We start from the raw sequence: 23,288 nt of genomic DNA, 5'->3' as shown, positions 1-23,288 counted from the left end.
TCTCTTTTTGCAGATGAAGTAGCCTGCTTTCTTGCATCATTTAGCCATTCTAATATTAATTTTTAATACTGTTTGTTTTTGGCTTGCATTAGTTTTGTTGAACAAACTTTCTCACATTCAACAATACTGTAATCATGAGAAGAGCTGATATTAGTTTAAGCTTTTCTCTATTATTCCAATTAATTGCTAATTTATTCTGAATTGTTTATTATTAATTTTTGCTTTACCAGTCTTTCTGATTACCCTATATAAATTTCAGCCACTGTTATTTGTTGTTAGGTTCAAGGCACAAATGATAGTAGCATCATTAGCAAATGGTCCATGGTTAATCAGAATTACTTCCAAGATAATTTCCTGAAATATTTTGCAGCTAAGAAACGGAGACGTTCTGCACTTATAAATCGGTATGTACTGAGTAATTCAAGCAAAAATTTAAACATTCTATCTCCTGTTGTCAAATATATTTTCCTGTATAGGTGTTGGAATTGAGATAAGAAGTTACCAAAGCATTTGCGTAACACTTTGTAATAAGAGATTGCCATTCAGATTTTTTCAAGAACATATCCATTTTCACAGGATTCCACCATGAAACTGCAAGATTATTAAATCTTGCCTTACGGTTAATGATGATGGATGCATGCTTCCTACTTTCTCATACCATACAAACTCAGTGCAGGAGTGTGTGTTCTAAATCTGAGAATGCTGGTTAGCACAGGCTACTTTTGATTAAATGTAGCCTGTGCTACATTTAATCCTAAATGCATTGTACCTAGTATAGCAAATTTCATAATCTCCTATTTCTAGGTAATGCCAAGTTTTGTTAGCTGTATTATTTCAGCATTAGTTAAAAAAATATTTTTTGTTTATACTCTGTGATAGTCGTGTAGGATCAGAGGAGTTTACTAAGATAGAGAATACAAAAGCATTACTATATTTAGGAGTCATATGGGCTTAAACCACAGTCAGCTGAAACATGCACTACTGTACACGTTTCAGTATTATGAGTCACTCAGAATACTTCTGTGAGCCTTTTGCAGCTTGCAAATTACACATTAGGGACCCATTATATTGTTTACTACTAAAACACATCCATTATTGTTATTTAGCTACTTTCTTTAGCTTCTTGTTTATTATAATTGATACTATCTTCCACACATTCTTCCAGCATCAGAGGGTTCCTGAGGTGTGAAAGAATTGCTTTGATCCATGTCATTAATAAAATTCATATCTGCATTGCTCCTCTCTCCTTCCTTCCCAACTAGCAGTTTCACTGACCCTCAAGACTTCTTTAGTGACATCAGAAAATACTCTTCTGCTATTTCTGTTCAGATGTACTATGAAAGCCCTATAGATTAACTAAAGGTTTGAGGGACTCTGCAAGTTTTATTTTCAGTGCATTCTGAATTAACTTGTGGAATTTTTTTCAACATTTCCACTGTACTTGTTCCACCAAATCACCAGTTTGTGTATAGTTAATATCATTATTTCCCTCACGAACATGACAGCCTGTTTGCTACATCATTAGTTTTCATTCTAGATGCATATGTACTGCATATCCCAGCCCCCTCCAGCGGTCAGCGTGCCATCACCTTTTGATTCCTACTACTAGATCTGTTCACCTTTAATCCTTTATTCACCTTTTGATTCCTATTAGTAGATCTGTTCACCTTTAATCCTTTATTCACCTTTCGATTCCTATTAGTAGATCTGTTCACCTTTATTCAGCCATTCTTATCAATTTAAAACACAAAGGAAATTTGAAATTTCCTTTGTGTTTTAAAAGTACTTTTTGTGTTTTTATATCTCTAAAATATTTTTATTGCAAAAAATGTTATCTGCGTCATTGACAGTAGACCTCCCCACTGAAAACCAGAGCAGTTCGCACTGAACAGTTTTTGTTTGGGACTTGAATCAGGAGTACGTCACCTGGCAGTTTGTTAGATATTTGCATCCCTACTTTTCTATCACTCTAGATCAGTGTTTCTCAACCTGTGTGCCATGGAAAATGCAAATAAAAAAATTAATAATCCAAGTTTTATAATAAAAATTAATTCAAATAAAAAAATTCGTTTATTTACACTGCACCGATCCCAGCCCCTTCCAGCGGTCAGCGTGCCATCACCTTTTGATTCCTACTACTAGATCTGTTCACCTTTAATCCTTTATTCACCTTTTGATTCCTATTAGTAGATCTGTTCACCTTTAATCCTTTATTCACCTTTCGATTCCTATTAGTAGATCTGCTCACCTTTATTCAGCCATTCTTATCATTTGAGAGACTCTCCCAGGCACCCTGCAGTTGTATAAGTGCAACTTGTAAGCCGCATAGTAAGAAATTTCCTTTGTGTTTTAAAAGTACTTTTTGTGTTTTTATATCTCTAAAATATCATATTCAGTTAATTCATATAGAACAGGTATTTTCAATTAACTGTATTAGTACATTCTAGAAGTAACTAATTTTTTTCGAAATTATTAGCGATGGATAAATTTTTAGTGAAAGGAAATCAGAGGCAAATTGATAACAAAGAGCTTGGAGAAAATGACAAAAACAAAAACGAGCAAACATCAAAAAAGAAGAAAACGTGTTGTCATAAATATGATTATGACTATTTGACAATGGGATTGTCATATACTGGTACCCAAGATTGTCCTCTACCTTTATGTCTGGTTTGTGGTTTAAAATTGTTGAATGAATCAGTGGTGCTGAGTAAATTGCAGCATCATTTTTCTACGAAACACGAGAATTTATCATCCAAAACTATGGAATATTTTAAGACTGCTGTCCTCTACTAGAAAACTAGGTGTAGAATTTTATAGTATGGCTAAAATATCTGATAAAGCTCAAGAAGCCAGCTATTTAGTAGCTGAACTGGTAGCAAAAAAAAAAAAAAAGAAATCTCACCTGACTGCAGAAAGTCTGATTTTACCAGCATGTTAGATAATCGTGAAAAGTATTTTGGGAGAGGAAGCTGGAAAAAAATAATGACATTACCACTTTTGAACAGCATAATTAGCAGGTGTATAAAAGAAATGTCCAATGATATTGAAGAACAAGTTGCTCAACATATTAATAATTTTGGGCAACTGTTTGCATTGCAAGTAGATAATTCTACAGATATTGGCGGGAAAGCCCCATTAATAGCATTTGTCAGGTTTATCAAAAATGATACAATTATTAATCTTTTTTTGTTGTTGTAAAGAACTCACTAAAAGAACAACGACCAAGATATTTTCGAAGTAATGAATAATTATTTGCAAAAGTGTGGTATATTATGGAAGTCGTGTGTCGGCATTTGTACCGACAGTGCTCCCGTGATGAGAGGAGCACTAAAAGGATTTGTAAACTTAGTAAAACGACACAATTCAAATTTTATTACAACACACTTTTAAAACTTGTACTTGATCAAGCGGTTAAAGTGGTCTATTATATCAAAACTAGACCACAAAAAATACGTATTTTCAGAAAATTATGGGAGGAGCTGGAGTCTGATCGTTTTTCTTTAATGATGCATACTGAGATTCATTGGCTATCTAAAGGAAATGTACTTATGCATATGGACGAGTTGTGTGAGGTCATATTTTTTTAACTGGAGCAATCAAAATTTCGTGATTATTTAAGTGATGAAATTTGGTGCTGTAGATTAGTTTTTCTAGCAGATTTATTCACACAGCTTAATAAATTAAATATCAGTATGCAAGATTCAGAGGAAAATTTACTCGCTTCTACTGACAAGTTGTTCACCTTTAAAGAAAAGTTGAGTACACCTAAACCTCTTTATGCGAATTTTTTTACACGAATTGGGATAGCAAAAATAATTTTTTTATGCGATTTTTATTCACTTTTACGTGACCAACCTAAAGTCTAAGTTAGGAAAAAATCCGTAATTCAAGAAAATTCTGAGAATTTTGTAGAATTGCATTCTCGTTTCAATTAAGAAAATTCTAAATTCCCCGAATTACATAACTGACTGCCCATAAACAAAAAAAAACAGCAGTTGTTTGCAGTTTGAATTTGGTTTCTCGTATCAACTTAGAAAATTCTTACGAATTTCATTTATTGGGAATTCCCCGAATTACATAACTGACTGTGCATAAAAAAGCAGTTCTTAGCAGTTAGAATTTGGTGTTTGAGTAAGCAACACAGTTACCGCATTTTTTGCATTTGCATTTTTTAAGTGAAATAAAAATAAAAATCGCTTTATAAAATTAATAATTTTGCCAAGAAATAATAAATGGTAAGCTACATTGTATGTAATTTTCAAACTTTCATTTCATTAACAGAAGATTTTAATCTAGCCCTCATATGATGTTGCCGATAACCAAAAAAAAAAGGAAAGCTGTTTCCTTGGATATAAAAATTCAAATTTTAGATCGTCATCAAACTGGGGAAGGTGCGATGGCTGTGGGTAAGCATTTTGGAGTCCGTAATCAACTATCAGATCTATAAAGGAAAATGAAGAGGCTATTAGAAAAGCGGTATGTTCTGGTACAAAATCGAGTGCGAAATTATCATCATACACAAGAGATGTTGTTCTAGAAAAGGCCGAAAAGCTTTAGTGATGTGGATAGAAGATAATGTACAAAAAAGAATGCCAGTTGATGGAAATTCCATCAAGCAATCAGCATTGAGATTTTATGAACAGATTAAAAAACTGTATCCAGATACTTCATCTCAATCGAGGAAAAAATATGAATTTCATGCAAGTAATGGTTGGCTGGCTAAGTTTATTAAAAGACATAGCTCTTCATAATATAAAAATTAAAGGTGAAATGGCTTCTGCTGATGAAATAGCTGCTAAAGCATTTCCACAAAAACTTGCTAAAATAATTGAAGATGGAGGTTACACTTGTGAACAAGTTTGGAATATGGATGAAACTGGCCTTTTCTGGAAAAAAATGCCAAACAGAACTTACGTATCAAAAATGCAAAAAAGCTGTTGGTGGGTTCAAAGCAGCAAAGGATCGCATAACACTCCTATTTTGTTTGAACGCTTTAGGAGATCGGATGTTAAAACCACTGCTCATAAATAGATCATTAAGACCACAGCCAATGAAAGGTGTAGATTTTCAAAAATTGCCAGTTCATTTGGATGGCCAACAAAAAAGCTTGGGTGGCCATTGATATTTTCACTGAGTGGTTCCACAAACATTTTGTGCCAGAAGTTAGACGCTATTTGAATGACAAATGTCTCGAATTTAAAGTGCTTTTGATTCTTGATAATGTACCCGTCATCCTACCATAGAACACCCAGATGTGCAATTTTGTTTTCTGCCGCCCAATACCACATCATTGCTACAACCTCTAGATCAGGGTATAATTGCGACTTTTAAAACATTATGTCAGACGAACATTTCAGTTCGTTTTGAACACGCTAAATGATGACGAAACACTGTCAGTTATGGATGTGTGGAAAAAATTTTCTTTATGGATTGTATTGATCAGGTTCGATTTTCGTTATCTGAATTGAGACCAGAAACTATGAATGCATGCTGGAATGCTATTTAGCCCGCACGTGTTAAAGAGAATGCTCCTGTTCCCTTTAATTATATTGCAGAATTCCCCAATATAATAAGTTTGGCATGTGAAATTGGCGGAGAAGGATTTGATGATCTTACGTTGGCAGATATCGAAGAATTTTTAATTGATAAACCTCTTAGTGAAAACGAAATAGTGGAGATTGTTTCTGAGACTCCTTAATCATAATCCTACTTTTACTGCTGATATAATTAAAGGTCTTAAACTGGCCAGTAATTTAGGCAATTATTTTGCCCGACATGATCCAAATGAAGAACATGTTGGGAAGTTTTCATGTGTGCTTAAGTTGTTAATGTCTTCATGCAGAGAATTATATCGCAACTTATCTAAAGCATCAACAAAGCGATTAATAACTGGGTTCATTCCTAAAACTACTGAAACAACCAGTGGTACTTTTGTTCAAGACATGACAAGAAGAATTCCACAAGTTGAGGCGGAAGTCGATGACGATAATATCATATTTAGTAGTTCTAGTGATATTAGTCTCACAAAAATGAAAGCTTTCGCGTTTATTGTCAGAAACTGATAGCGAATAACATAATTTTTTTATAGAATCCTTAGCAAACAACTGAGATGAATATGTTTTTTTTAAAAGTTATTAAAATTCATTATATGTATGTGTGTTCTCCATGAAATGTAAATAAAAATCTTATGATCCTAACAAATTTAATGTTTGTTTTTTTCATTATTTTGCTTATATTTCAGGTTTGGAACCAACCTTCACTTTTTCTATGGAGTCAGTAGTTCTATTTACATGTGTAATTTTTAGGAACGTATCTATCGCGTAAAACGAGGTTTAGGTGTATATGGAAAAAGCAGGCAAATGAAAAATATTTAAAAATGTTTCCATTGACTGCCAAAACGAATTATACTAAAATAAAATGTAATAAGTGAAACATTAGAGCTGTTAAAGGCAAAAATTGAGCATTACTTTCCATCCCTTGTTACCAAAAAATATTTGTGGTATCAAGTTTACATAAGAGACCTATTTGCAACAAGAAACCTTCTGATGTTAGAACTTAATCTGCAAGAGGAAAAAGAATTTGCTGAGATCTGTAGTGACAATTTGCTGGAAATTCACTTTAATAACACTAATATTAGCAAATTTTGAATATTAGCAAAATTCAAAATGAATATCCACAAATTTCGGAAAAGGCATTTAGAATTTTATTGCCATTTTCTTCTTCCTACTTTTGCGTGTTTTTTCACTTTAAGCAAGATTAAATAAAAAAAGAGAGAGAGAGACTAAAGTCGGTAGAAGATATTAAGTCGGAAGTATCCCCTCAGTGCTGATGGGATACTTCTGCTTGTTCAGATCAAGAACCTAAAGGGGCATAGATTCAAATTGAGGAAAGACAGTTGTAGAATAGATGTGCAGAAGTTTGCCTTTAGCATTAGCAAAGGCACATGATGTAAGACAGCAAGCTTATATAGCATCAGTCAAAAAAAAAAAATCTTCTAATTTCTCTCATCTGCTCGCTCCAAATGCTTGTCTAGTTCTGCCTTGAATCTATTTAAGCTATCAACTTCTATGTCAGATGGAAGTTTGTTCCAGCAATCAACCACACGCTGGCTAAAGGCACACCTCCGCACATCTGTCCTACAATAGGAAATAGGAAATTGTCTTTCCTCAATTTGAATTTATACCCTCTCAGGTGATTATTCTGAGCAAGAGGAACAATCCCATCAGCATTAAGCATACTCAAACCATTCAAGACTTTATACACCCCCAATCAGATCACCTCACAGGTGCCTAGTTTCCAGACACCGTAATTTGCAAAACTTAAGCCTTTCTTTGTAAGAGAAACTCTTTGTTCCATTCACTAATCTTATTGCCCTTCTCTGTACTTGTTCCAACAGCTCTATATCCTTCTTAAAATGAGGCCTCCAAACCTGTATACAGTACTCAAGGTGTAGCCTGACCATTGCCTTATACAAGGGGATAATCACCTCTTTATCCCTGTTTGAAATATTGCTGTATATCATTGACAAGACACCATGAGCTACTTTTGCAGACCATCTGCACTGCTCAGAAAACTTCATATCTGCCTACACAATTACCCCCAGTCCTTTTCATTCTCTACCACTGTCAGTGTAGTACCACACAGTACTTTACATTTGTCAATGTTAAACTTCAGTTTCCACGTCTCACACCATCTGGTCAACTTTTCTAGATCCTGTTGCAGCAGCGTACTGTCAATAATGTCATTAACAACCCTGCCAACCTTCGTATTGTCTGCAAACTTGGACATTAAGCCATCATCAATATCATTAATAAATACAGAAAACAACAATGGACCCAACACCGAACTCCGAGGGACTCCACTAATGACATTAGTCCCCATAGAGCAGTGTCCATCGATTACCACTCTCTGTCTTCTCCCACTCAACCATCCCTTTAGTTATAGCAGCAATTTGCCTCCAATACCACACTGCTCCAATTTGTGTAGCAGTCTTCGATGTGCAACAGTATCAAAAGCCTTTCTCAGATTCAAATATATGATATCAAAGTTATTCCCTGCATCCAGTTCCTTTGTGATCACATTATAGTATCCAATCAAATTGGTCAGACAAGACTTCCCCTTAACAAAACCATGCTGTGTCCAAGCTATAACTGAAGTCTTGTCTAGATGATCCTACAGTGCTGCTTTAACCAATGCCTCCATTAATTTCCCTGGAACAAAAGTTAAACTAACAGGTCTGTAATTACCTGTGTCTCCCTTTGATTCTCCTTTGTGAATTGGGGTCACATTTGCACATCTCCAGTCCATGGGTACCTCCCCTGAGTTCAAGGAAGCTCTCATAATTATGGCTAAGGGTTTGCCTACTTCCGTTGCTGTCTCCTTTAATATAACTGGATAGATCCCATCCATCCCATGTGCCTTTCTTATGTTTATCTTCAACAATTTCTCCTCCACTTTGTTCTCAGTTATTACAAAACCATCTAGTTCACTGCCAGGCGCCTCTGTAGCCAGGTGGGTAGGAGCAGCAGTGCATAACACACGCTTCTTGATTAGACCGGGGTTCGAGCCCGTCACCACCAAATACTGAGGATGCAGAAAGGTCAGGGAATGACCACCGCATATCCCGGAGCAATATGGCCTTAGTTGCTAATGCTCCTAAAAACCAAATAACAAACAAACAAACAAGCTCACTGCCAGAGTTTAATTCACCTCTGGCATTCCCCTCCCTGAATAACTCCTTGTGTGAATGTAGATGCAGAATACTCATTTAGTTTGTTAGCTATCTGAGCAGGATCATCAACAGTTGAACCATCGATATCCAGTGAACCAATCTGATTCATCCCCTTCCTTCTAGAGTTTACATGAGAACTCTTTGCTGTTTTTCTTTGCATCCTTTGCCAAAGATTTCTCATAATCTGCCTTTGCCTGCCTAGCCTCCTTTTTGACTTCGTTACAGACCAGCTTATATCTATCATAGGCTTCTGTGTCACCCATTAATTTATATGTATCCCATTCTTGATTCAGTTGGTATGAAAAGCCTAGTAGCTTCCAAGATTAATTCTTTGTATGCTTCCAATTTTGAACTTGCTGTTGGTAACATCATCAGTTGGTCCCACCATATAGAATTTAAATACTATCTCAGACGTCCGTAGTCGCCTTTACGAAAGCAAAAACCCTTCCCTTTACCCCTGATGTAGTTATCTTTGAATAAATCCCACTTCAGCACACTGTGATCACTGCCACCTAGTGGTTCCTTTATCTGCAGGTTCTTAATGCATGAAGAATCACTACTGATAATCAGATCAAGAGTATTACTCCCTCTAGTTGCCTCCCTAAAATGCTGCTGCTGTAGAAAACAATCATTCAATAAATCCAAGAAAGCCTTGCTAGTGTGTGTGACCAACCGACAAATTCGAGTCAATATCTGGGAAATTAAAATTCCCCATTATAAGACTCTCTGATTTACTGGCCCACTATTTCCCTGTACAGTTGTTTATTATACTCAGTAGTGAGCTGTGAATATTTTAACAATAGGCTTGCACTTTCTACCGAGTAAATTTGATCGGTTGCGGAAGTGATATCATCCGCAGCTTCCATGCGAAGTGCTTCCCACATTTGCACTACTAGTAGATTAGAGTGTGCGACACATTTTTTGTGACCTGTATGATATCTCAATTCTGGAGCGTGGACAGATGGGGGTTATTACCCCCTTAACCATGCGTATAAGTGAATGTGTAAAAGTTCCTAGGTCTAGCTGAAAAAAAACAACTTAAAAACTTGGTTGTCATTCCTCCCCTTACAATGATAACTGGATATGATATTGTCTGGAGTTCTAACTTTTTAGAATTCTTGAATAGTATGACGTCACAATCATACTTCCTGAAGTTACTACTGCGGTAAGCATGACTGCTGCATTTCAAATATTTGTCCACAATTTCTTTTTTTTTGTCTCATGTTTTTGGTACATTCCATTGTTAACAGCTGTGTATGCCATTTCAACTGCAAAATCGGTACTTCAATTGATGCTGTTTTCCAGAGACATTTAGATATGTTGCAATCGCAAGTATACATCTCTTACTTTTTTTTGGTAGTTGTTGGCGCATCGGCTTCTGTGGCCATAATGCACCTCCCAAGGTTTTTGCAGTACTTTGATCCAAGCACGAGGCGGGATTTGAACCCACGACCTTTGGGTTGCCAGGCAGGCACTTTACCCACCCAGCTAGCCCGGTCGGCACATCTCTTACTTTAGTTATCATAAATCCATTGTATCTGGTCTTCCAGAAATTATGAAAATTTGTGAATGATCAATAAAATATTTACAATAAAAAAGCTCTCTTATTTCGTAATCAATATATATAAATCAAAATACCTAAAAGAAACGCGAAGGATGTTTCACATAAATTATCTACTGAGTGTGCTCGGCACACATGCAACTTTTTGTCCTTTTTTTTTTAACAACTGGGGAAATATAATGGATACATATTTTTCATGATAAAATTTTAATATTGCGAATAAAAAATAACATGAAATATTTTCCATTTAACAAATAACATAAAAACTATCGCAAAACATTCCACAATATAAAACAAATATTACATAAAAAACAAAGTACACATATGAAAAAAAATTATTACACAAATATTCAAGAAAAATTGCCACATACAATTTACTTCTTTATTAATGTTTGTTGACGATCTGCTTTGCTCAATAGCAATGATTACAGAGGAATGATTTAACGTAACGATCCAGATCAAATTGAAACAACGGTTTTACATTTAGATGTTGCAGATTATGGTCATCATAATCTACAACATGTTTAATTGTCAGCATTATTCATTACGCTGAAAGCTTGCTCACTTTAGCACTGTTAATGGCAATGGTTTCAAAGATATTTCTGGCTTTCTTAATTGAAAAGGTAATTTCACTCGATTTTAAAGATAAACTGTCTTCGACAAAATCTCTAAAATCATTAATTTTTATTTCATATTTTACCAGAAAACTTAAATTTCTTATTCGGTTTTCACTGTCTTGCCACCGAGATGAAAGTTCTTTCAAATTCACGATTTCGGGTAGAATATGTTTAAAATTTCTTTCAATGGTATCGTTATTTTCTTTATTTAATTTAAAATCACCCTGTTCCATTAATAAGTTATCCTTTAAGGATAAAACAATGCATTTAATAACTTGTCACAATGTAATTTTTTTACTTTCAATTTTGATTCCTTCAAATTCTTTCCACTTTAACGTGTTCTCAATTTTGCCTTCATAATTTCCTTCAGAATTTTTCAAGTTAGCAATAGCATTGATAGTTCGAATAATTAATTTATCTGCTTTTACCGTAGTGATTCTGTAACACCTCTGAAAGGTAAGAGAACTCCTGCAGGATGTCGATCATTAGTGCTAAATGGTTAAGAAATTCCAAATTTAAAAGTTGATTTAATAATCCGGAATATTTAACTTCTGATTCAAAATGTTTGCACAAAGCGGGATAATTCCTCCAGCCCACAATTGCCATCCGCAAGCTACAAGCTGCTCATTGTTGCCCGAACACACGACCCATCTTTATAGTTTCCACATCAAGTTCTTTAGCAATCATCCTTAATTCGTGCTGGTTTTTTGGAGATTGGTGATACATTTTTTTTCTTTTTAAATTATTACCTGTATGCCATTATATTTCAGAACATTTTCTACACGGTGAAAGCCTCGACGAAGTTTCAATATCTGCCAACGTTTCATCTTTGTAAAGTTTATATATCTTAGTTGCCTCAGTCCCCTCCCTTTACATTGCTACTGTCACTAGTTCTTTGAATATTATGCAAAATGTCAGAATCACGCGGATATTCAGCTACTGTGACCAAGTAAACTTAGATGGGAGAAATTTACTGGAAGGCGTGGACATTCACTTCTCCGAAAAACATGTGCCTGTGTGTTGGAGTAAAAGGGAACCACAACAGAAGTTAACCAGAGGCTATTATCTGTGTCGGGAATCTTCTTAATCCTCTGACTGGCTATGGATAGCATATTGACAAGTGCAACTTCTCGGTAGTGGTGTCGGTAAAACCTACACAGGTTTAAATTTCGGACACCACTAACATTGTGAAACAGTAATCCATTTCACCCTTAATGTGCACTTTCTAATTACCTAAATTGTCTAAAGGCCAGAGGTGAGAACAGTGCATACAAAGTTGTCTCTCCTAATCTGTTCGTTACATGGAAATTTTCTTTGTTCAAAGAAAACCATTTTAAATGTATTTACCAAGGGGAATTCAAAACAATTCGCTATAAAGAAGTTGGTTAAACAGAGGTCCGATTGTAATTAAATCAAAAATGAAGCAATTTTAAAATACATAACTGATCGATTGCGCCATTAAAATGCTGGGGATGAGGCCCCCGCTCGTCCCGCTATAGTTTCAGCTCTGGATACTCAATAATTGAATTCAGGATTTAATTTGTAAAATAAATGATCGTCTCAACAATGGGCTCGCAAATTTTCAAAAATAAAAATAACAATGGGCTCTCGCGAGCCCACTATAGCTCACCACTTATACTCATCAGAGTCATTAGGCACCTATAACACACTCCTACTCTCAATTTTGATTTCCCAGTGCTTATGTCACACCAAACTGACTTGATACTGCACTGTCCAGCCACGTTGACTGGCTTTACTTCCTTGGATTTTATGTGTTTCTTAACTAATAGCATAACCCCTCCTCCCTTCCTATCCTTTCTGTAGACGTTGTACTCCCCAAATTCCATTTCTGCATTCCTTATATTTGTGTGACACCTCTTCTCTGATATCCCAACAATATCTGCCTTTGATGTTTTGACCACCACCTCAAATTCACCAAATTTATTTACCAAACTCCTAGCATTGGTGTACATGCAGGTATACATGCACATATTCCTATTCTTTACTACCCTAACACAGTCCATGTGTTTACTTGTACCGCAATGACTCCTAGCAGTCTCTGAAATCCCCTGCATTTTGTTTTCCAGGCTGCTGCTCATTCCAATAGAAGCAGTGCAAGAATCACTTTCACCTCTGCCAACGGCTACTGTTAATCTATTAGTCTATGCATCCCCCCCCAAGCTAGCAGTTTTCCGACCCACCTAACACTGCCACAATAGCATCAGCAAATATTCTTGCACCCTTTCTATTTAAGTGTATCCCATCCCTGTAGAAGCAGTCTCTCCTGTCAACAAGCACAGACCAGGCTGAGGAGAAATTCTACTCCTTGAGCCTTGCACAATCTCTCCAGGGCTGAATCGATCGACAAGGCTCTCATCATATACTCCCTCCTATCGTGTCTGAGCAGAATTGCAGACACTTTTCAACCCTAATTGATGGCTTTTTTTCAGCAGTGACCTGTAACTGTTCAGTAATTCTGCCGGTCTCTTACTCTTAATATCATTAATGCCAAGTGGGTACTTGATGCACACCTTCTCGATGGCAAGCCCTGTTACGTCACTTAGGTGGCAACGAACATGTAGAGTGGTTCTCTTCAAGACGCCTGGTCAGCGTGAAGAGGAAAAGACCAAACCCTCCAGCAATGAGAGCACAACAATACAAATGGCCCTCAGTCCCCAGCAGCTTTCACTCTCCCTCTTACGGCAGCGAGAGGATCAGAGTGGAAGCAGAGGGTGCTAAGAATCTCTGGGTATGACCAGGCTGCCATGCACGGAAATTGAACCTGGCCTGTTATAACGTACGATCACTCATCGGTGAAGACAGGATATTAGAGCTGGAAAAGGAAATAGAAAATGTGAATTGGAATATCATCGGTTTGGCTGAAACAAGAAGAAGAAATGAATAACTTATAAGTTTATCAAGTGGAAATCTGCTGTACACCAATGGAAACAGTGAAAGGAGTGAAGGTGGAGTTGGGTTTCTGGTCCATAAAGATTTTAAAAACAACATTTTGGAATTCAAAAGTACATCACCAAGGGTGTCAAGAGTAATACTCAAGATTTCTAAGAGGTACAAGCTAAAGATTATAATGATTTATGCACCAACATCGAGCCATGATGATGAAGAGGTTGAAGAAATGTACACTGAAATTGAGAGTCTTTTAGATGAGCAGAAAACTCACTACACTATTATTATGGGGGACTTCAATGCTAAGGTTGGAAAAAGGCAAAACAGCGCAGAAAGTGGAACTATAGGAAATTTTGGAATTGGTGAAAGAAATAAAAGAGGTGAAAGACTTGTGGAATTTGCAGAATCTCAAGGAATGTCAGTAATGAACACTTTTTTCAAGAAAAGGGTGAACAGAAAGTGGACATGGAAGAGTCCAAATGGATTAACAACTAATGAAATCGACTTCATCCTCACTAACAGAAGATATATTGTGAATGATGTTACCGTCCTGAATAAGGTAAATGTTGGAAGTGATCACAGAATGGTAAGATGTACACTTGATATAGATGTAGGAAAGGAAAGGAAAAAACTGACTCGAGTAAATAATACAAAGGTCTTTGAAATAATAGAGGAGGAGAAAAAGCAGTATGTACTGGAACTTAAGAACAAGTTTGAGCTTCTGCAAACTGCTCAGGACCAAGATATCGACGAGGAATATTACAACTTTCTGAAAGTGATAAAGCCCAAGAAACCTATAGGGAAACAGAAATCCAAAGAAGAAAAAATTAGTCAAGAAACACTTGTCATGATGAACCAAAGACGACAAATGAAGAGCAAGAAAAACACTGACAGGGAGAAAATTGAGTATACTGAGTTATGCAAAGCCATTAGAAAGAGACTCAGAGAGGACATAAGAAGATTTAACACAAGAAAAGTAGAACAAGCATTAAGGGAAAACAAAGGATTTAAATCAGCAGCCATGAGCAGTAATACAGAAAGACAAATGATACTGAAACTGAAGAATAGCGATGGTGTACTTATAAACAGCAGAGAAGGCATAATTCAAATAGCAGAAGACTACTATAGAGAATTATACAAGGCGCGAGGGAATGATACCAGCAGTGGGGAAGATGGATTGCAAAGTAGCAACACATACGACATACCCGATATTCTTCCTGATGAGGTAGAACATGCATTGAAGAAAATGAAGAATCGGAAAGCCCCGGGGGAAGATGAAGTTACTGTAGAGTTGTTAAAATTGGGAGGAAGAGACATAACACAAAAACTGGCAAGGCTCTTCACAAAGTGCATTAGAAAAGATGTGATGCCTAAGCAGTGGAATAATGCAATCATAGTTTTGCTGCATAAGAAAGGAGATAAATCAGAAATTGGAAATTATAGACCAATTAGCTTGTTATCCCATATCTACAAGTTGTTCACAAGGGTCATTACTAACAGATTAGAAAGAATACTTGATGAGAATCAACCGAAAGAGCAAGCTGGCTTTAAGACAGGATTCTCAACTATGGATCACCTTCACGTAATATCACAGCTAATGGAGAAAGCAAATGAATATAAAACACCATTATGCCTGGCATTTGTGGATTATGAAAAGGCATTTGACTCCATACAGCATAAGGCAATGTTTCGGGCACTGGAAAGACAAGGCATAGATACTCCATATATTATGATTTTGAAGAAAATATATGAGAGTGCTACATCCTTTATTAGACTAGACAAAGACAGTAGCAAATTTAAAATCGAGAAAGGAGTTCGACAAGGAAGCACAATATCTCCGAAGCTGTTTACTACTGCCCTTGAGGAAGCTTTCAGAAGATTAGACTGGTTGCAGAAAGGAGTCAATGTGAACGGAGAGTACCTAAACCATTTACGATTTGCAGATGACATTGTGGTCATAAGCCACGATCCCAAAGAATTAGAGGAAAATCTTAATCAGTTATGCACAGTTAGTAAGGATTTTGGACTAAAGATGAATATGGCTAAAACAAAAGTAATGATGAACAAGTATGCCACGGACAGGGAAATAATTATTGAAGGAGCAGTAATTGAAAAGGTGGAGTCATATACTTATCTGGGACAAGTTATTAGCTGTAATAATGATAAATGGCTGGAAGTCAAGAGAAGAATAAATTTTGGATGGATAGCATTCAGGAAATATAGTCACATACTGAAGAGCAATATCCCAGTTTGTCTGAAACGTAAAATAATGAATCAATGTATACTCCCCACCATGACTTATGGAAGTGAAACTTGGGCACTCACCAAAAGAATGGAAGAGAAGCTAAGAACTACACAGCGAAGAATGGAACGAATTATATTGGGAATCAGACTGTTAGATAAGAAGAGAAACACATGGATTAGGCAGCAAACTCAAGTAAAGGACATTCTTATCAAAACTAAAGAACTAAAATGGTCTTGGGCAGGACACATAGCTCGAAGACATGATGACAGATGGACTAAGAAAATAACAGAATGGTACCCAAGAGGAGCTAGAAGAAAACCTGGAAGACAAAGGCGGAGATGGATAGATGAAATTCATGAGTTTTTGAGTAGTAAATGGATGACCAGTGCTCAAAACAGAAGGAACTGGAAAGTTGCTGGAGAGGCCTTCATCCTGCAGTGGATTGAAAATGGCTGATGATGATGATGGGTACTTGATTGCTGGAACAGACTTCCATCTGTTGTTGTGGAAGTTGATAGCTTAAATAAATTTAAGGCTGAACTAGACAAACAGTTGGAGTGACTGGATTAAGCTTGCTTTATTGCATTATATGCCTCAACTAATGCTAATTATAAATGAATTTTCATGTTTTTATGAGCAACTTGATAATACTTACATATTATAATTTATAATTGGATTGCCCCTTTCTCCTTATTAATCGAAATTACTGAGGTTTTACTGTAAACTAATTGGGTCAAAAAAGCTAGATACACCCAAATGAGTAATAGAATTTTTGATTTTGAGAATTGGAACATGGAGTAGGTTCCTGTCCTGCCATCCACAGTAAGATGTGAATGACTAACTTGTGGTTTTCTAGCACTCTTTCTGCATTTCATTTCTTTTAACTTGTTTGCATTATCTGTGAAAATAGCTGCTTGCCACATTTCAGAATTGCTGGAATACAAAAATAAATGCTGACTCTGCTAAAACATGATTACAGTTCAGTCTTTACACTAACTGTTGCTGCATGAAATCGTGTGTGTGTGTGCGTGCGTGCATGCATGCGTGTGTGTGCGCGCGCGCGCGCGTTTGTTAAACCTGAATGTTGGCAAATGACTGCTTCTTGTCGGGTGCTATTTTGGAGAGATTCTTTCTGCAATGCTACACAGAAACAGTAGAAGGACATTGGAAATTGGTGACATAAGAACACAAATTTAAGTTCAGCATTGTTTGAAAGGTGTCTAGCAGTTGGCCTAACTTCAGCCAGATTTGATGAATAAGAGAACTCATATTCTTCCTTAAGCATGTTCTTAAATAAATAGTCTCCTTTGTGGGTTACCTCCAGCAAGTGTACTAGTTTACCCACTATGCCATGATATACAATTGAAGCTTTATATAACGACCCTGTAGGGCAGCAGTTCCCAACCAGTGGTTCACGAACCCGCAGGGGTTCACGGAAGTGTTCCAGGGGATTTGCACTAAAAATTCTGTAATGGCGTCTGCTTAGATTTACATAAGTATATTATCGTAAACTACAAAATATAACTAATAATAAACAATAAAGTAAAATAAAATTAAGTAGGAAGTAAAGAATTGCCAAAGAAAGAAACCACATCTCCCACAATTCCTTTTAATTACTTTACTATCTTACAGTATATCATGTTAAATAAATATCTAAAATTCTTTCTTGACTAAATGTCTAAGAGTATGAAAAAGATTGTTTATGCAAGGGTAATGTGAGATATAATCAAACGGTAGTAGAAATGATGGAATAAGGTTGTTTATACATTACCCATGTATAAACAACCTTTTTTCATACTCTTAGACATTTATTAGACATTTAGTCAAGAAATAGTTTTAGATTAAACCACGCACACCATCAAGCATCTTTCATATTGTGGAGTTATACTTCATAACCGGGTTGTCACTGTCAAAACAACATGGTACCTGCCCACCCACCAATGAGTAAGCCAACAAGCTTCGAAACGGTGCCATCTGGATGGTGGTATCCACTGAGAAAAAGTAGCATTAGTCTTCTCCACTGGTGAAGTTACTTATTCAAAGCAGTGCAATACCTCCGCAATTCATTGTGAAGGTATTCATAATATGAGATATAATCAAATGATGTATGCATACTGCCTGGGTAGTAGACATTGGACTTGAACTTCTGTAGATTGTAATTTTAAGGAAATATGTATGAAGGAAGGTTGTTCCAAAAAACGGAAGTTGAATGAATAAACGAGGAAGAAGAAAAGTTTGTTCTGTGGAATTGAACTTGGACAGTAAAATGATGTTGACTGGTTGTGGCACGTGTTCGGACTGCTTTGAAAGTGAAAATGGGAATTATAGAAACCAATTCAGAACAGTGCCCATGCAAGTAACTATAGAAAAGGCATGCAACAGAAATAAAACATCTCTGAAACAGAGAGTGGAGAGACTCTGTTACAGATGAGACTTTAATTAACCTAACTGCTGTCTTTTTAATGGAATCTAGAAGCCTGCAAGAGGTTTTGGGGACACCTTCCCAGATGTGGGAACAATATTCCATAGTAGGCCAGATTTGCGATTTCTACAGAGTAAACAACTGTTTAGATGAAAAGTGATGCTGAGAGCAAAAGAGAAAACCAAGTTTTTTAGATGCAGAGGAAGCAATATCTGTAATGTGCTTTATGCCAAGAGACATTAGAAGTTAGGGTAATCCCCAAGGTCTTGCCTAGAAATTGGAGTGTTATTGAAGATAAGCATAGGAGCAGAAGCATCCTTTTTGCATTAGCATTAGCATTTTAGCATTAGTAGAGGCATTTCATGCAAGAAAGCAAGCTTATTCAGCATCAGCCAAAAAAAAAAAAGAAAGTAACATAAATAAAAATAACCACTTCCACTTCACCCCTTTCGTTCGAAATACCTGTCCAGCTGAGCCTTAAACTTATTTAGGCTATCAACTTCCACGACAAGGGATGGAAGTCTGTTCAACCTACCAACCACCCGCTGGCTAAAGGCAAATTTCTGTACATCTATCCTACATCTGTCTTTCCTCAATTTGAATTTATGCCCTCTCAGGTGATTATTCTGAGCAAGAGGAAGAATCCCATCAGCATTGAGCATGCTCAAACCATTCAAGGCTTTGTACACCTCTATCAGATCACCTCGCTGGTGCCTAGTCTCCAGACACTGTAATTCTCAAAACTTAAGCCTTTCTTCGAAAGAGTACCCCTTTGCTCCATTCACTAATCTCATTGCCCTTCTCTGTACTCGTTCCAGCAGTTCTACATCCTTCTTGAAATGAGGCCTCCAGGCCTGTATACAGTACTCTAGGTGTGGCCTGACCATTGCCTTATACAAGAGAATAATCACCTCCTTATCGCTGCTAGAAAAATTCCTATATACCATTGACAATACACCATGAGCTACTCTTGCAGCCCGTCTGCACTGCTCAGAGAACTTCATATCTGCCTGCACAACCACCCCCAGGTTCCTTTCATTCTCTACCACTGTCAGTGTAGAACCACAGAGTTCATACGTTGCTCTGGGGTTGCTGTTTCCCATATGTAGTACTTTACATTTGTCAATGTTAAACTTCATTTGCCGCCTCTCAGCCCATCTGCTCAACCTTTCCAGATCCTGTTGCAGCAGCATAGTGTCAGTAGTATCCTTGACAACCCTGCCAACCTTCGTATCGTCTGCAAACTTGGACATTAAGCTTGATATACCATCATCAATATCATTTATAAATACAGAAAACAATAAAGGACCCAATACTGAACCCTGAGGGACTCCACTAATAACATTAGTCTATGATGAGCAGTGTCCATTAATTACCACTCTCTGTCTTCTCCCCCTCAACCACCCCTTTATCCATAGCAGCAATTTGCCTCCAATGCCACACTGCTCCAATTTGTGCAGCAGTCTTCCATGTGCAACAGTATCAAAACCTTTCTAAGATCCAAGTATATAATATCAAAGTTATTCCCTGCATCCAGTTCTTTTGTGACTGCATCATAGTATCCAATCGAATTGGTCAGGCAAGACTTCCCCTTAACAAAACCATGCTGTGTCCGAGCTATAACTGAAGTCTTGTCTAGATGATCCTGCAGTGCTTCTTTAACCTGTGCCTCCATTAATTTTCCAGGAACAGAAGTTAAACTCACAGTTCTATAATTACTTGTGTCAGCCTTTGATCCTCCCTTGTGAATTGGGGTGACATTTGCACATCTCCAGTCCATGGGTACCTCCCCTGAGTCCAAGGAAGCTCTCATAATTATGGCTAAGCGTTTGCTTACTTCCTTTGCTGGCTCCTTTAATATTACTGGATAGATCCCATCCACCCCAGGTGCCTTTCTTGTATTTAACTTCAACAATTTCTCCTCCACTTTACTCTCAGTTATTACAAGATTCTCTAGCTTACTGCCAGAGTTGAATACACCTCTGGCATTCCCCTCGCTGAATAACTCCTCATGTGTGAATGTCGATGCAAAATATTCATTTAGTTTGTTAGCTACCTGAGCAGGGTCATCAACAGTTGACCCATCGATATCAAGTGGACCAATCTGATTCATCCCCTTCCTTCTAGAGTTTACATAAGTAAAGAACTCTTTGCTGTTTTTCTTCGCATCCCTTGCCAAGGATCTCTCGTAATCTGCCTTCGCCTTCCTAACCTCCTTTTAACTTGGTTACAGATCAACTTGTATCTATCATAGGCTTCTGTGTCACGTGTTGATTTGTATGTATCTCATGCATTTTTCTTCTCTGCCATATGCCTCATTAGTTCATCTGACATCCATTTAGGCCTAAACCTTGAACAATATTTCTTAGTTGGTATGTAAAGCCTAGTAGCTTCCAAGATAAGTTCTTTGAATGCTTCCCATTTTGAATTTGCTGTTGGTAACATCATCAGTTGATCCCCCGGTATTTAAATACCGAGACGGTATTTAAATACCGTCTCAGACCACCGTAGTCGTAGTAGTTTACAAAAGCAATACCCCTTCCCTTTACCCCTAATGGTACTTACCTCTGAGTAAGTCCCACTTCAGAACACTGTGATCACTGCCACCTAGTGGTTCATTTATCTGCAGATTCTTAATGCATGAAGAATCACTACTGATAATCAAATCAAGAGTATTACTCCCTCTAGTTGCCTCCCGAACAAGCTGATGTAGAAAACAATCATCCAATAAATCCACAAAAGCCTTGCTAGTGTGTGAGTGACCAGTCCCCAAATTCCAGTCAATATCTGGGAAATTAAAATCCCCCATTATAAGAGACTCAGATTTACTGGCCCACTCTATTTCTCTGTCCAGTTTCTTATTATACTCATCAGAGTCATTAGGCCTATAGCACACTCCTACTCTCAATTTTGATCTCCCAATGCTTATGTCACACCAAACTGACTCGACACTGCACTGTCCAGCGATGTCGACTGGCTTCACTTCCTTGGATTTTATGTGTTTCTTAACTAATAGCATAACCCCTCCTCCCTTCCTATCCTGTCTATCCTTTCTGTAGACATTGTACTCCCCAAATTCAAGTTCTGCATTCCTTATATCTGTGTGACACCACGTCTCTGAAATCCCAACAATATCTGCCTTTGATGTTTTGAGCAATACCTCAAATTCATCAAATTTATTTACTGAACTCCTAGCATTGGTGTATATGCAAGTGTACATGCACCTGCTCTTCCTCTTAGCCACCCTAACACAACCCACGTGTTCACTTGTACCCCAATGATTCCCAGCAGTCTCTGAAATATCCTGCCTCTTATTTTCCAGGCTGCTGCTCATTCCAATAGAAGGAGTGCAAGAATCACTTTCTCCTCTGCCAGTGGCTACTGTTAATCTATTAGTCCTTGTATCTCCCCAATCTAGCAGTTTTCCGACCCACCTAACACTGCCTCGATAGCTTCAGCAAACATTCTTGCACCCTTTCTATTTAAGTGTATCCCATCCCTGTAGAAGCAGTCTCTCCTGTTAACAAGTACAGACCAGGCTGAAAAAAATTCTACCCCTTGAGCCCTGCACAATCTTTCCAGGGCCGAATTGATCGACAGGGCTCTCATAATATACTCCCTCCTATCGTGTCTGGGCAGAATTGCAGACACTTTCAAATTCAACCCTAATTCACGGCTTTTTTTCATCAGTGACCTGTACCTGTTAAGTAATTCCGCCGGTCTCCTACTCTTAATATCATTAGTGCCAACGTGTACAACTATATCACCTTTTGTGCCCTGAAAAGATGATATCCGCTCTACAACGTCATCAACCTTTGCCCCTGGCAGACATATAAGACATATAATATAATTTGCAAGATATAAGACAGGAGTGAGTTTTAGAAGGATTGAAATTAAGTTTTCTTTGCCCCACTGGAGAATTACGTGGAGATCAGCATTTAAGGATTTGGCAGTGGATACTCATGAAGTTGAAGCTGTTTGAGCAGGGCAGGGTTTCTCAAACTGGAAGGTGCAAAGCAATGTGGTATCATCAGCAAAACTATGGATAGGATTTCTGGTCAATGGAAGAAGGCCATCAATATACAAGAGGGAAAAGTGGAAGAAAGAACTGAACCTTGGGGAACACCAGCATTAATGGAGAAGTTAGAAGACAGAGAGCCATCTACCATCACCTGCAGTGAGCGGTCACAGAGAAAACTGGATACTTAATTATAAAGAACAGCTGGAAAACCATAGAATGGAAGCTTATTTAGAAGACCGTTAGCCAAACATGATCAAAAGCCTTTGAAATGTCAAGAGCAATGGGTTGAGTTTCACCAAACTTTTCCATTGAATTTGTCCATAGATTGGTAACATAAGCCAGAATATCACCAGTGGAACGACACTGGCGGAATCCATACTGGCGATCATTGATCAGACGGAAGGTTTCTAAGTAGTTTAAGAGTTGTAATATCCTGAAAGAGGCCTCTGAGGTCGGGAAAACTCATGTCTAAGAATATATAAATTCGTACACCGACCATTGAATAAAATTTAAAATTTAATATGACTACAATCTTTACAAAAAAAAAAAAAAAAAAAAAAATTTACAATAAACTATTACGGAATGCTAAAAACTGTAATAAAAAGATCATTTACAATAAAATTTGCTAAAATATAAAACATTAAAAGCGCTAAAAATCTGAAGCTTTCGGGAGCGTCAGCTCCCTTCTTCAACAGTGATATAACTTCCTGCAACATCTCCTTAAGTAGCAGGCTCACGGTACCTCCACACGTGGTATTTCTCCACATGGTTCAATTGGCACATG

At 37.2% G+C, this 23,288-nt stretch overlaps 1 protein-coding gene across 1 annotated transcript in view; it reads left to right on the top strand.

The window, feature by feature from the left end:
- Positions 1-23,288, top strand: part of LOC150084911 (tRNA wybutosine-synthesizing protein 4-like) — a 156,719-nt gene that overhangs the window by 22,067 nt on the left and 111,364 nt on the right. Inside the window, exon 3 of the mRNA XM_090375637.1 lies at positions 280-404. Coding sequence (XP_090231763.1) covers positions 280-404 — 125 coding nt within the window. The remainder of the gene's footprint in view (positions 1-279; positions 405-23,288) is intronic.

Source organism: Mastigoproctus giganteus, chromosome 6 (genome assembly GCF_048544385.1).
Source record: "Mastigoproctus giganteus isolate SK-2022 chromosome 6, ASM4854438v1, whole genome shotgun sequence".
Lineage (NCBI taxonomy): Eukaryota > Metazoa > Arthropoda > Arachnida > Uropygi > Thelyphonidae > Mastigoproctus > Mastigoproctus giganteus.
The sequence above is the reverse complement of the archived record's forward strand: the minus strand, read 5'-3'. Positions and strand labels throughout refer to the sequence as shown.